This window comes from Epinephelus lanceolatus, chromosome 7 (assembly GCF_041903045.1).
Source record: "Epinephelus lanceolatus isolate andai-2023 chromosome 7, ASM4190304v1, whole genome shotgun sequence".
NCBI classification, from domain to species: Eukaryota; Metazoa; Chordata; class Actinopteri; order Perciformes; family Serranidae; genus Epinephelus; species Epinephelus lanceolatus.
Window position 1 is genome coordinate 31,801,878 of NC_135740.1, and position 15,741 is coordinate 31,817,618.

The 15,741-nt window shown below is 39.5% G+C and overlaps 1 protein-coding gene across 8 annotated transcripts in view; it reads right to left on the reverse strand.

The window, feature by feature from the left end:
- Positions 1-15,741, reverse strand: part of diaph2 (diaphanous-related formin 2) — a 516,939-nt gene that overhangs the window by 147,320 nt on the left and 353,878 nt on the right. For all 8 annotated transcript variants that reach the window (XM_078169451.1, XM_078169450.1, XM_078169448.1 and 5 more), the window contains one exon: positions 1,300-1,424. In XM_078169451.1, coding sequence (XP_078025577.1) covers positions 1,300-1,424 — 125 coding nt within the window. The remainder of the gene's footprint in view (positions 1-1,299; positions 1,425-15,741) is intronic.

The window sequence follows — 15,741 nt, forward strand, 5'->3', positions numbered from 1 at the left end:
ATAGAACATGACGCAGATGGAGAATTAAACATATATGCTTGTCAGTGCTTTACTACTGGTGGCTACGGCAAGAACCAAAATAGATCTTATTAAGTCCTACTAAGCCTCCTTCCTGGCACCAAAACTCGATCAGCTGGGATGGGGAGAAAAAAGGGGGAGGAAGTGGGGTGTTTCAGGTCATGGCCAGCCAGCTTCTCTCTGCCACTCTCTGGGGAGGAACTCCAGACAGTGAGGGAGAGCCATGCTGCAGTATATCTACACTTCTCCATTTCCTCTCACTCAAGCCTCCAGTTCTCGAAGGAGCCTGGGAATCAATACTGACATCGGGGGGCAGAGCAGCTTTCTTGCCTGCCTGCTCTGCCTCCAAGCCGCCGCCAGGGAGGACTCTGCTTCAGTTTTTTTAATTACACAAATTTAAGTGCCCTTCTTTGACTGGGAGAAGATTGTTAATGTGTTAGGAGGCTATTACTCTTATACCACCCAATGTGCAAAGTCAGCCTTAATAAATCTCAGACAAAAGGAAGCAAAAATCAGGTTAAATGCTGTCTTACGTGAGAGCACCCAGCATATGGAAACACCTACTCACTTGGTAAATTACTCGAGTAATTCCTTCTTTTCTTAATAACCCTAGACACAAGCAAAGAAGACACTGCTGACTGCTTTCCTGTTTTCTCCCATAAAAGGCACCCTCACCTCAGGGTATTGACAACAGACTTGATTTCCACCATTGATCAAACCTATACAGTGAGGACCTTTCCTCTCAAAAAGGGCGTTCAAGAAAGTGCAGAGACATGGCTAATTCAATTTGGGAGCAGAGATGCTTGGCTTTAAGTGAAACACTCTGTTATCGAAACAGGAGAGGTGCCATGAGAGGAGATAGTGTGCAGATGGTTTGTGGAGAGGCTCGTGGCCGGTCAGGAGATGAAATCAGGGATAGGCGATAAGTTGGTGTGAGGGGCTGGAGCCCCTATTAGAGTCCCCCAGGGGACAGGCAGCGGTGGCAGAGTGCAGTAAAAATAGCCACAGGCATGATTTCACTCTTGGGACCCAGGGAGGACTGAAGAGGGAGATCCGATCAACATCTCATAGCAAGGCAGCTAAGATCCATTCCCTGCGTTCCCTTGGGTGCCACCTATCACACCAAGTGACTTAAACTGCTTACCACTGGCAGGCAGAACACAAACAGCACACTCCTTTGCCACTGCTGTCGACAAAACGACACACACACACATGATGTCCTAATATGTCAGAATGCAGAATGTTTTTGGGGAGCAAATTTAAGCACCGTAAAAAGGATATCGACATCTTTTCCACAAACTTATCTTGTTGGTCGTCCGTTTTGGGGAAGTTCTCGATGTCGTTCTCAAGCCTCTGAATTTGACGTTCCATGGTAGTCAAACTGCTTTTTAAGATCTCAGCAGACACTGTAAAAAAGAAGACAAAAAAAGAAAAACAATACATTGATTAGCAACCACAATTAAGACTCATACTGGGCTCTCATTATCGACAACCCAAGATTCCAGTAATGAGACATAATGAAAACAGCACAGATTGCGGTAAACTTAAGTTTATATAAAACCCCATCTATGGCTGAGTTGGACTATATGTTGTGACATACTGACTCCTGCATAATCCAGCTGTGTGTGGCCTAGAAAGCGAGCATGTGTAAACGTGTGTGTACAGTGTGCGTGCGGCTCATTAATCAGTCTGTAATCACTGTTTGCAGAGTTGCTGTGGAATCCACAGTATTCAGATCAGGCCTTTCAAGTGGAGACTTCAAACAGCGAGCAGTGTCTTAGGGGATCAGACGGGACAGGAGCATGGATGCAGTACCATGTTTAGGTTGCTGTTAAGGGTTTAGTTTTATTGACCCGCACAGTTGCTTGCACACACGCACCCACATCGACGTATATAGGCCTTTCAAAACAACTGGTCTAAAAAAGAAAAAAAGAAACACTGAATTAAAAATTAAATTAAAAGTTACATGCAGAAAGTCAGTCATTAGCACGTTCCTTGATCTCTTTCACGATAAACCATCTTATTAATATCTGAATTGCAGCCATAGATTGTATTCCTCAAAGGCAATGCTTCAATTCAACACAATACCACCTGCAGATGGTAAACACAGTTCATGACTTAAATCTTTGTATTAACTATAATTTTCAATGTTAAATATATTCTTTTAAAATCAAAGCCCTTGGCCTCTGAGGCACAGAATTAAACATTTCGACAAAAGATGATAACACGATGAAAACAAGAAAGTGGAGAGGGCAGACCACTGCTAAATACACTTATTGTTAATCTTTATGTTCAAAGTCAATATTGTACTGTACTGGGAAAATGAGTAATTAATTAAGAACAACCAAAGTTTAACATGGTTAAATAGTTTGACCTTATGGTGACGCTAGTTAAAGATGAAAAGAGAAGTGCCTACATACTGACTCCAAACAACTTTATCTATACAGACAACATTTCAAACCCTGCTGGACTGTCAGCCTGCAGTGATGTAGCCAGGTATGCATCCTGTGTCCAGAGCAAATTAAAAACTAAAAGGACACAGTAAACTGAATATCAATCCCTCCTGGGGGTGCAGTATTATTCTCCCTAGTAATGCTACATTGTGAACAACAAATTGAGCACAGTGTTAGTTCAGGCAGGACACAATGTCAAGCTCAGCTCACATCCCACCCAATCAACTGATGGAGCAGCTGACAGATCACATGATTCCTTTCTATGCAACCAATTGACGAATCTCATTCAGGGCACCCTATTTAAACTGCTCTGGCCTGCCTACTGTTGCTGCTTCCTCTGCAAGCTGCTTTGCAACCCGCCTCCACCCCAGCTCCTCCTTTTCATGCTGTGTCTGACTCATCAATGTCATTTCTGCCTTAGGCTTTTCATGGAAGCGCATGGAAGGGCAGGGAGGTTTGCTCTCTCTGCCTTTAGGTTTTCCACATAGGTGCGTGGAAAAAGCTTTCTGGCTCGAGGAAAGGCAGAGAGGCCCCAGAACAGAGCCATTGCACCAAATATAATACTGCTAATTGAAATAAAGTTTTCTTTGACTTAAGTGGTCCTGACTGAAGTTTTTCCCTCATATCACAGAAGCCAGAGTGAAACCTATGTTTTATCCTATGTTACAATGCCTGCTATGACAGTAGATAATTTATTGACTTATGTCAATGATGACTTGAAAATATTTTACTTTCCAGACGATGTACCATATTGAAGAAGATTTTTCAGAGGCATTTTCTTTTTTCTTATCCCACAAAAAAATACAAAACATGTATATTTGACTTCAATTTATCCATGCCTACCCTGGCTATAAAGAAACACTGTTCATCTTATATATTAACAACTAGAAATCTAACAGAAGCTAACAGAACTTCTCTAAATAATTGAAATAATTACTCAAACAAATGTAGAAAGAGAGGGAAAATGAAAGAAAAAAGATAACAAAAAACAACAACAACAAAGCTGCCATTTATAGATACCACCTTTTTCTTTATCAAGGGGTACCTGTAGCAAATCAAAAAAGTCCAAAAAGGGACTCAATATCTTAATAAAAGTTTGAGAGGACCCTTTGAGTGTGTATTTGAGTGGCCACCATTTTCTTACATAAATCTATGTCTTACGCAAAACAAGATCCTTTTTTGTTCATGGCACAGAAATAGAATACTGCTTTGGTTCAGTCTCAAGAAGTGATAGGAAAACGTAAGAAACTAGAATATAAATGGATTTATCGCATATTACAATCGTATATTACATCTGATTTACTTGATACTTTTAATTGGTGCTCTCTATAATCAACTCAAGATGTGACAGAATGTATATAGAGATACAGTGTATGGTTCTGTAAATGGAGTTTTCAGATTTAGGATTTTTTTTTTTTTTTTTTTGGCCTAATTTTTCAGATACATTTTTAACCATAGAAATGAAATACGTATTGTTCTTATGTTTTCAACATACATGAAAATAACCATTTAACATCAAACACAAGTTCAACTCTACAGTTTGTCAAAAAAACACAAGCTTTATTGGGGGCCCACTCAAAAGACCAACTATGGGTCCCTGGGACTCTCTACATTGAAAATATATCAACACCACTGAGCCTGACAAAGACAGATGAAAAGCCAGGTGAGAGAGGTCAATGAGTATGTTTATTTCCTCTCTGAGACAACGTGAATCGGGAGCTACGTTAATTTGAAACTTGAAGGTTGGGCCCACACAACAGGGAAGGTTGCAGGGTTGGGAAACAAATAAGATTCTTCCTCTTGAGAGTGTTATTGTGCACAACAAATTTTATCCCGGTCCAGCCTTGAGTTTCAACATGTTTTTGTTAGAGACAAACAGACAAGTAAACAGATGGGTCGAGGCAATCATACTCACCCAAAAAAACAGTCATATATAAAAATAAAATACAGCCCTGCTGCATGAATGATGTAGTTCATTGAAGATCGGTGATAGTAATAAGTGATCTTGTTTTGATTTGTGAAAAAATGATCACCAGAGAGGACAGCCCTCTACAACAACATACATAATTTAACCTACACTGCCCCTTCATCTGCAAGGTTAGCCCATCCACTAGACTGTAATTGAAGTGCCGGGGGAGTGGGGAGTGGGATAATGGACAGGCTGTCAAGAGATGTGGCCTCGATGTCAGAAGGGTCAACCTTGTCTTGCTTTACATCAATTCCATAGCTTGGATTTGCTCTTTTTCTCACTTTCTGAAAATAAGATTGGATGGCAAGATTGTGGCTCACATGCGTTCCCGGTACACTGAAACAACCTTCAACGAAAAATACAAAAGGTATCTGAAGTCCATTGGCACTGGAAAGCACACACAAACAGACATGTTCCCAGATGCACACACACTGCCTGCTGTGATCAGTTTAGAGGCAATACAATAAGAATAAGAGGTGAGGTCACTATCCTTATTAGACTTTGCAGCTTGCCGACTGGCTGGACAGATCCAGTGACTGAGAGTTTCACAATCCCTCCTGCTCAATTCTCACAGAACTGACTCCTGGGGATGGCAGTGAGAAAACCACACTATCACATAGCCTGTTTCTCCACTGATAGGGCCTCTGAGATCCACATGCTCTTGTCACTATGATCTCAGCCTCAATAATAGTAAAAAAAACAAAAAAAAAAAAGGAAAATGAACTGTGCGGTAGGTGCACAGATGGATGCAAGAGACGGAACAATTACATTCACATGAATGTATCGGGCCACAGAAAGGGCTTCATCACTAATTGTGGCTTTTGATAGCTGTGGCATGAGTGAGAGTATTGGGTAATAATTTGGCTGTAACACTGATCATAGTAACCATGGTAGCCAAGAAACGGTGGCTCAAGTTAACTGTGAATGTGTTTCAGGGGAGCCATTTACAGGATCAGAGCAAAGCCATGGGACTACAGTACAGACTATTGTTTACATGGGAATTACTTTGTTGAGACAAACTGGCACACATAAATGTGGTGGCTGAAGTGTATATTCAGAAAGGTTTTGGTCTTCATACAAAACAAAGTTATTTAGGCAATATTATATGAGAAGGTGAGCTTTACTGTCATGATTGGCACGACAGCGATGGGGCAGGACCTCACACTTGTAAAGCTCACCCGTGAGTGTAACATTTCGGTGATACAAGTTACCAACAAAGTAAAAAAAAAGTCATTAAAATGCATTTATATTGTGGGGCAACTCATAGTAAAATGCTTTTTGCTAGTGTCACCTCAGTTTCCATGTAAATATACAGGATCTGACTAATAACTGGAAATCAATTTGTCACATCAGTAGACTCCTCTGTAATGAAACTTACCAACAACACTAACCAACGACCTAGCAACGGAGACGATTTCTAGTCCCTTATGAGTCAGCCAGCCAACTAGAGCTAACGTTCATGCTTCGTAGAGGTCATGGAATTTCCCAAACTGAATAAAAATCACATACATAAAAACAAATCAATCTTAGTTTAAGTGAGATATCTGCTGAAAAAAAGTTAATTTTTCCATGGACAGATTTAGCTACAATGGCCACGAACTTCACATGTATCCTATTCTTCCATTTATTGTTGTGCCTATTAAAGTTTTAACTACAATTTGTGTGCCACTCACTTTAATTTGTACAGTAGTTTTGCCAGTGGCAATTTTTAATTTGATTTGATTGTAAGACACGGTCATGTCATTGAGCTATCGGCACAGCTTTTGTGATCCAAACCTTTCCAATAACAGTTCATTCCAGAGCGCTGTAAAGCCCAAAAGTCCACATTAATTAAAAAGAAAAGACACATTATTTCCAAAATTCACAACATATTCAGCTTTGAGCCATACTTAATGGTGTTTGCCTTTTAAAAACAACACTTTCACTGTGGTCGCCAAACTGTTTGCTGTCCGGCTTGCTGCACACAAGGGATGCATGTACATGTATTAAAGAGGCGGTCTATGAGTAATACGACAGCACCGTAAACTACAGTTATTCATTAAAGAAACTGGATCGTATAATTAATGCGTAGTTGGCCAATCAGATTGCCTGGTCGGATCTACTTGCTGTGTGTGTGTCTATATATATGGGCGACAAGTTGGTTCAGTGGTTAGCATTGTCGCCTCACAGCGAGAGGTTTCCTAGTTGGAACTCTGGGGTGGGGGAGCCCTTCTGTGTGAAGTTTGCATGTTCTTCCTGTGTCAGCATGGTTTTTTTTGTCAGGGTACTCCAGCTTCCTCCCAAAGTCCAAAGACATGCAGGTTAACTGGTGACTCTAAATTGTCTGTAGTATGACTGGTTGTCTGTCTCTATGTATCAGCCCTGTGATAGTCAGGCGACCTGCCCTGGGTGTACCCCGTCTCTTGCCTAGTGTCAGCTGAGATAGGCTCCAGCCCCCCCACGACCCCACACAGGATAAGTGTTTACAGAAAATAAATGAATGTATTTTTCATGGTATGGGTAAGTTAATGCTTTTTAGAAATACATATACATAATATCACTACCCTTCTGAGCTCTCATGATCTACTGCCTACAGAATCAAGCACGGATTCTTTTGGGATATCATTAGTTAAATTACCACAGAAATAATGCTGCTATTTTCAGGGTACAACACATGGCAACACTGGTATCTTCTGCATACACATTTCAAGTGGATCAGAGGAAAAACAGAGAGGATAGAGGGGGTTGTATATTTCGTCTTTCTAGACAGAGAGGATTTCTGAAACATGTAAAATTATTCTAATGACTGCTGTCAGCAAGGCCTGCCAGTGTCTTTCAATGACAAAGAAAAAAAAAATATCTCCGTCTCCAGGTTTTTCTGCCAGCACATGAACACAATTTCTTCTCAGGTAACTTCTTACGCAAGAAAAAACATGTCATTTCTTTAAGTTGTCTGCTGTACGCTTTAGTTGGCGTTCTTGTCAAGCAAAATAAATAACTGCGGAGGCTGAGTGATGCATGGGGGACAGGGAAGAGGACAAGAAAGACAAAAGCCATTTGAAAGACAAGAAGTTAACTTGTGTGAATAACAGTCAACATAAAAAAAACTCCTCCATGGTCACCATCCTTCAGTTATTGATATGAACTTTGTAATACTGGGCCCTGACGCATTACTCATTCCCATGAACAAAAGACAGACAAAGAGTATTTCATTAAGCTTTGCCCCGTTTCCTGCCAGGAAAAAATACTGTGTAGCTCACAATACCAAATCAACCGCTATAATGTGAAGATGTCAACTTTATATTCAGTCATTTGTAGAAGGGGGCAATTTTCATCTTGATTTATAGACAAATAATATCAATCTTTCATCCACTGCTCTTGCAATGCTGCCAAAGGTTACAAAGGAAATTGAGATTTATTTTGAGCGTTGCTGCCAACGTAGAATAAAAGATCACATTTTAAATAATCTACACACTTGTGAAAACAAAGACAAATGCAACATAAAACCAAAGGAGAAGGTCGTTCCTAAATGCATTCGTCACCTTAGCCAAGTCAGTGTATGTTTGTGGGCGTGCAGAGAGGGAGATGAGCAGAAGGGAAAGACAAACACACGCACAGGATGGAGGCATAAATAAAGACAGTAGAAATATGCTCGCTATGTATGTATAGCTTTATTAAATATTTAATCATGTTTGGATGGTAGCTTTTGAGGTGGCCCACCTGAAAGTGTTTGTGTTGAATGTTGGGGGGGGGCTACTTAAATCATACTGCAGGGTCTAAAGTGTATGATGCAAATGCATTCAGGATTTGTCCAACCATTTTCGCTAATTAGACGGCACATAATCTGGGCACAAAGAAAAGCGCAAAGGACATAGGGGTTGTATTAAGTCCTTCAACTAATCCTAGGTGTGTTTTGGGCACAACATAAATTCAGTGTCATCTCCCATTCTCTTTAAAAGCCAGGTGTGCCTGCACCTGCCGCACTGCAATTTACATGACCGATTCGGCAATTTGGTGAAGCCAACAGTTTTCTGCTGTGATCAATAAAGCAAGAACGGTAACATCACTGCAGCAAATATGGTTTAAGCAGCAAATATAAACACTATAGTTATAAACCTGGCAGAGGAAAAAGAACAAAGTTAAAGCTTCTGAAATGATCAATGAAGTTAAGCTGTTCCTTGTGCGGAAATGTACAGCCGGCTCTGCTCTGCTCTCTGCTATGTTCGTATTAGAGAATATAATTAACGTTTTCCTAATAAATGGTGTATTATTTCACCCAGCTGCAATCCATCTGAGTGTCACTGTGTGTGTAACAAGCAGAGTTTTAGCGTGCTGTTAATGTTAACGTGTTAATATGTAGGCACATCTGAATGTGTGAATGATGCCACCTTAAAATAGCAGGAAAATTCTCTGCCAACCTGAATTTAGACCAGGTTTTTGTTGGTCGATGTGGCAATCGCTACCTGCTGTCTCAGAAAAGCAACACACCAACAATGTGGCTGATCACGCCTCATTTTAACACCTACACGCCCACTTGCGCCCAGATGGGCTGGGTTGTACTGACTAAGTAGGTGCAGGCCATGAAAATGACAACTGTGTCAGTCTAAAATATAAAAGTAACGCACACCAAGAATTATAATGAGGGTCTATGAGCCTTGTTCAAGATCATCAAACAAGCATGTTTTTTTTGTTGATCTTGAAGTGGGCCCAAAGGCCAAGACGTCATCAACACAAAAGCAAGAGTGTGTGACACTTGCTTTCTACGATCAACTGTGTAGGTCTAACATTAGCGATGACAGTTGTGCAGCTTTGCGCCAAGTTTAAGATACGGCCCTGAGAGTCTACAGCCATGCTAATGGTTCTGAGGTTGTGCTGAATCTGGCACAGCAGCACTCTGAGCTAACGTCATCATGCTTATAATGACCATGGAATATGCTGATGTTTAGCAGGTATAATGTCCACTATGGTAATTACATTAGTTTAAGATGTTGGATAACATTTGCCATTAGCACAAAACACAAAGTACAGCTGAGGATGATGGGAATGTCATTAGTATTTAGTTACAAATTGAAAAAAAATTACATTCCGACCTGATGCTCATGGTCGTAAAATGTTGAGGAATCACCACCGTCTGTTCATCGTCAGGTGGCAAAAAATCAGTGAATAAAGATGATAATACTTAAATAAGTCTTTGGGTCTTTTTTCTATACACTATTTATCTACAGATAAATTAAGCCTGTTTGGCTGACGGGGTGTGGCCATGATCATATCAGCACTTCAATCACATGTAAAAGGTCTTTGAAGCTCGAGAGATTATAGATGTTAAACCTTCCAGAGTCTTGAAGAGGCCTATCTTGTTATCTTATCATCAAACCTCCTCTAACAGCCTCTTGGCATATACAACACAGGGCGTAAAGAGAGGACGACCTTGAGGGGACTTTACACATGACCAGATACACATAACGTCTGCCAAAGGGCATATTCATCACGTCAGGGCAAAGCTGCCTATTGATCAGCAGCATGATACCACAACAACGATGGAATGTCTGTCGATTGAAAATGTTTTGAACAAATTAGAGCCATTTCAAAATACTCCACCCCCTTTCTAATGACACCGAATTATATTTTTTCCCCAATAAAAATCGTGTTCTGTCTTTTGTCATTTAGCTGTCGGTGGCACCTGAGAGTGAATGGGAGATGAAGTGGGAGGCAGACTAGAGTACATCAGAGGAACGAGACAAAAGGATAAACACAACTCTATGTGTTCCCCTTTCAGCAGGAATCAAAGCAGCTCCAGTTGCAGGAGTGAAAGTGATATTGTTGCTGTGACAAAGCAGTCACATTGTTCTTTCAGATTACCTCGGATCATGTGATGTTAAAAACAGCAGGCAGGAGAAAGTGGCAAATGAGGAAATTTAATGGACAGCATAAACAAAGGAGATGTAGGAAACCTTGTTGCACGGTAAATATTATGGTACAGTTTTCCGGCTATCAGGCAACAAATTATATCAGCTGGTTTTGATTTTCAGAGCTGCTGGAAAAACAAAAATTCAAGTTACTTATCTATTTGTAAATAATTAAATGCACGACTAATGTTGCCTTATAAATAATTACACACCCATATAGAATAATTATATTGTTACATCACACCAGAAAATAAACAATGTCGTCGGTGGACAATGCAATTAATTTTACTCAGGACACAATCCCACACCATGCACAAATAATCACAATTGCAATTTCCCATCAATGTTGCGCTAATTGCATGCACATAAAAGGGTAAATCCTTTTTACGTTTGCTCTATTTCCTCTTTTAATTTGCATTTTCCTCAAACCCTCCATGTTACAGAACTGTTATCATAATGAAGGATTTGTTTTCTGATTACAGCTGATGGGCCCCTGAGAGCAAAACCATAAGGTTAAAATATGTAATGGTTAATCTGTAAATGCCTACTGCAGCAATGATCGCAGACTTTTCAATAAATCACCATGCAATTAATATTAGGGAGAAATTTTCTTCTAATATGACACAATTTTAAAAATATATAATCTAATGTACTGATTGAAAACTTGAGCCACAACTGATGAAGATCCTTTGTTACATTATTTTATATCACAGCAGAATACGTACATGACCTGCAGCACATAAGCAGTGCTATGATATTAATTACTGTAGCATTAATTATTACAGCGACAGCACACTGCATTATGGCGTATCTATAATGCAGAGTACAGTGTAATGCAGTATTAACTATATTTCCTCTCCAGCAAACACTGTTCTCTACAAAAACTGTCAAAAATAAAACCTCTACTTTGCACGATAGGGTCGTCCAATATCTTAAAACTGCAGGATCAGTGATGGAAAGGAGTTGAGCAGAAGAGCCAAGGGGGAATAAAACACGACATGAGAACTACATAATTGTGAAATTACAACATCTGAACGGAAGTACGGGCTGGAGCCAAAGAGCAAAAGTACAGCCAAGTGCAGACACCAAAAAACCACACTTTACAGTACCTCACACTCTGGAAGGAGGCCTTGTTTACAATGGGGGTCATGTCTGTGAGACTTTATTGCTTTCGGCAGCCATCAGAGCTGCAGCCCAGTGCCAGATCTCTGGAGGAATTACAAATGGAGTCAATTACAATATATTTTGATGCATGGGAAAGTTTAGACATTGACCTGGGGTGATGACAATTCCCCAGGAAGTGCTGAGGAAATCACTCAGGGCGATGTGCTGGCGCTATATATGCGAGTCTCTGCCCTCTGCAATAAAAAGAATAAGGAACTCACAGGGCACAATGGTTTACCTCCTCTTTCCCGACAATCAACCATCTAAATGCTTGTCATGCACTTACTTGAAGATGGTCATTTCTCTTACCCAGGACATATTTTTCTGTGATGCTGTTATGATACGTTTCTGGTGTCACACAAACAACAGAAAGGTATGAGTTAGGAGAGTGCAACTCGGTGGCTGCAGAGCCCATTTTTTTTAAAGGCAAGGCATTCGGTGCATGAAAGCTACTGATGGGAGATGAGTGACCATAGCCTGAGGTGCCAAGTGTCTGTTTTCATGCATTTTTTTTTTTTTTTCCCAAGCATTGTCAGTGCCGGCTGGGTTGGTGAAACGAGTGAGTGAAGTGAGCTGGAGGATATTTTTGAGTGAAAACATCTCTGCTCTCATCAAGGTAAATTAACAGATGAATAGTCTCTGGTATCTTTATTAAAGCCACACATGCTAGAACAACAATTAATTAATTACAGCTTGATAATGATTGCTCAGCGGCTAAATGACTAATAAAACAGCAACTTTCACTCAACAAGTGAATACAAACAGATATAATTTTAACATAATGATACAGGCAAATACTGTTAAATACAAGCCAGACTGCTTCACGGGAACAAAGAGATTCAGGAGGCAGGGAAAGGACATGACTTGTGTGAGCGTGGTAGACAGCAGAGATGCTCAGAGATGGGGGTGTGTCGCTCATAACAGCCCGCAGAGGTTGACTCATGCCTCTAACCTCATTCACAACTTCAAAGTTGCACCTTATCGCGCAGCCGAGGCTATTTTACCTGACACCTCCAAGGGACACACTTCACTTGATATTTCTAGAACCAAGAGACCCAAAACCTCGCTTCACTTACTTATTGACTGGTCTGAGATCTGTAAAATGCTGGGCCGTGAAATTACTAGATGAAGCAAAAACAAAGCTGCGGCTTTTTAAATATTTAAAATTAAGTTTAACAACATCAATTAATATGCAGTAGCTGCAAGCAGCCATTACCAGGGTGTGAGCCCGAGGGCGCAGACACACGCTCACACACATATGCACACTCAGATACCTGAGCTCCAACACAGAGCAATTCTGCCTCAGATAAACAATGTGCAACATGACCAATTTAATCTGACACACTGTGGAATTCCATTTTAAATATGTATATTAGAATGATTGCTCTGAAATAAACGGTTTGGATATAAACATCTTTGGCATGCTGTTGTCTTCATTGAGGTGTCAATCAATGTCTTAACTCTGGTTCATAGCCAAACACAAGAGGGTTAAATATGCTATGTCTCTTGAGAGCAGTGGCAACTGCAAGTACATGTTTTGTATTAAAAAACAAAAGAAAAAAAGATTTGCAATTCTCGTTAATAGCAGCTACTAAATTATGGTATGTGTAAGGTGAAGTGTTAATTGGGTCTGCTTTGAGGGTGCAGTAACAAAAGAGGCATCATTTCTACATTAATCAGATCATAATTCATGATTAATGACAATGACGCACTGTTTGATTGTAAGATACACTTTAAGATCACATGATATTATTTATAGGCTAAGGCTAGCCTAAGCTAACTTAGTGGCAAATAACTACCAGATCAACATTGGCATTTATTTGAAGTTTTGTGTCAGGCCAAATGAGCTCAACATTATTCAACATTTAAGAGCTTATAAAATTATAGTCCCAATTTTGCTATCAGTTTATTTTTTATATTTTCTCTACTGTATCTACATGGTTTATAGATAAATGAAGAAAAATAATAATGATATATATCTTAATCATATCAATTAATAAAAAAGAAACTTTTCAGCTTGAAGAACAGAAGTACAAATCAAAAGAAAGAAAGGAACGTTAGTAGCAAGTTTTTTTTTTTTTTTTTTGCTCTGTTTTGGTCTTGACAAACGCCCCAGAAATATAAAAATCGATTTAAAAAAAAACAAAGACATTTCATGAGAGCTGCCGAATTGGGTGATAATCCTCTGGATTCAGTGACCTTTTTTTGATACGTTTCTCATGAAAACTTGTCCTGCTCAATCCATCATAACTGACCTGAAGTTGACCACAGTGTTTATACAACGGAAACCAGAAACTAAAGCCACAGCTCAGGCATATGTTTTTAAGTATCACCTCAAAATTCAAAATGACAGAAACCGTGTTAAAGGTCCAGTGTGTAGGATTCAGGGGGATACAGTTGCAGAAATAGAATATCATATTCATATGTATGTTTTCATTGGTTTATAATCACCTGAAACTGAGACTCATTGTGTTTTTGTTACCTTAGAGTGAGCTGTTCATATCTATAAATGAAGCAGGTACTCTTCCACGGAGTCCTCCATGTTGTTTCTACAGTAGCCCAGAACAGACAAACCAAACACTGGCTCTAGACAGCACCATTAGCATCATTGCATCGGCTTTCAAAGTTTTCCTACATGCTTTCCTCATGGGGAAAGTTTCAGTTGGTTGCATTCTGCTACCTCACCACTAGATGCCACTGAATCCTACACACTGGACCTTTAATGTATTTATTGATTACATTTCATTCATCGACAGGTTTATCTATGAATCATTATTTGCCTCAATAGTGCAGGAGATTAAAATGTCTTTGTACATGCTCTAACTTTGATTGATGCATCACTTGAATATCTCTAGGACAGTTTAAAAGTTGAAAGTACAATAGGCTGGGTAAAACATTAAAAGGTTCCACAACAAGCAGTACACAGACCTATAACTATAACAATGAGTTATTTATGATGACCCTGATTCCTTTCAGTTACATTTCTCTGTAGAATAAGAGGTCAAGGGAGGCTTGAACTCTGGAGGTCATTCTGAGGAGTTATCACACAACTCACTACTGCCATTCAGTTATAGTACAGCTTTAAGAAGGCTTACAAATGCACTATATTCTATAATACAACTCCAACTGCTGCTATTTTATGCTTAAGTTACTTTATTTATTTATTTAAGCTAACATTATTTGTCATGCTTAAAGAATTTAATTCCGGAAGAAAAAAAGCACATTTTTAAAGTAAAGACACTGATGGTGGGTTTTCATTAGCAGCAGCATCAAGGTCAACTGTCTGGGAGTAAGTGAGGTATAGTAGGCTCTTTGATTATAAGCCGTCATGTTTTCTTTTTCCCTTTCTGCTCTATTACACATTCACATCCAAAAACATCTTGCTTAGATTTCCCCGTCTCTCCCTCATCCTGTATCTTAGTCACTCTTTGTTCTCCTCTTCCCTCAGACTCTCTCTTTCCCCTTCTGTCATTTCAGTTTTTGTTACGTTCCCATTTGTAGCTCAAGAGCTCCCTCTGTGAGAGATATTGTTGCCAGACAGAGAGTGCTGCCAGACAGAGCAAAGTCTTGGTATGGGCATATTTACACAAATCTTACTGAAATTAATGTATTTAAACTTCTTTTTTTCCCGGGTTGAGATGGATGAGTTTGACTCTTTCTATACGGTTCCTAAATAAGATTATTTACTCAGAACTTGACAGATAGAAATTGCAAATACTTGTTTAAACTCTAATTCAACAATGGGATGGTTTACAAGGCAATGTTTTTCTTGCAATGATGGAAATAAGCTATGACAACACTTAAATAAACCGTAGATAAAAAACTTCTGACCATGCTCTTAATTAAATATTGAGATCTTCAAGGAAAACAGATGCATACATTAGAATTAGTTCTACCTCAAACTCTGAGAGGTCTCACTGATCTCCAACAGACATATTTCTGAATTTATAATTTCCTCTGCTAAAATATATTTCTGTTCACATTATCACTCGGACGGCTGAGCATATTTCAGAAATTAGATTTTTAATGTTTAACTGTATGCACATGTGGTGGTGAATGACTCATGAGAGGAGTGAGAGGGTGGGTGATGACTCAGGGGCTGTGTTTGTCTACCTCTCTCCCTCTTGTTGATGAACCAGTCTGGAGATATTTGTTCTCTTAATCACTAGATATGACTCTAATAAAACCTTCATGTACAAACAAATTCTCACTTGTGTCCAGCGAATAAGCATCACATAGATTATTACTCAGC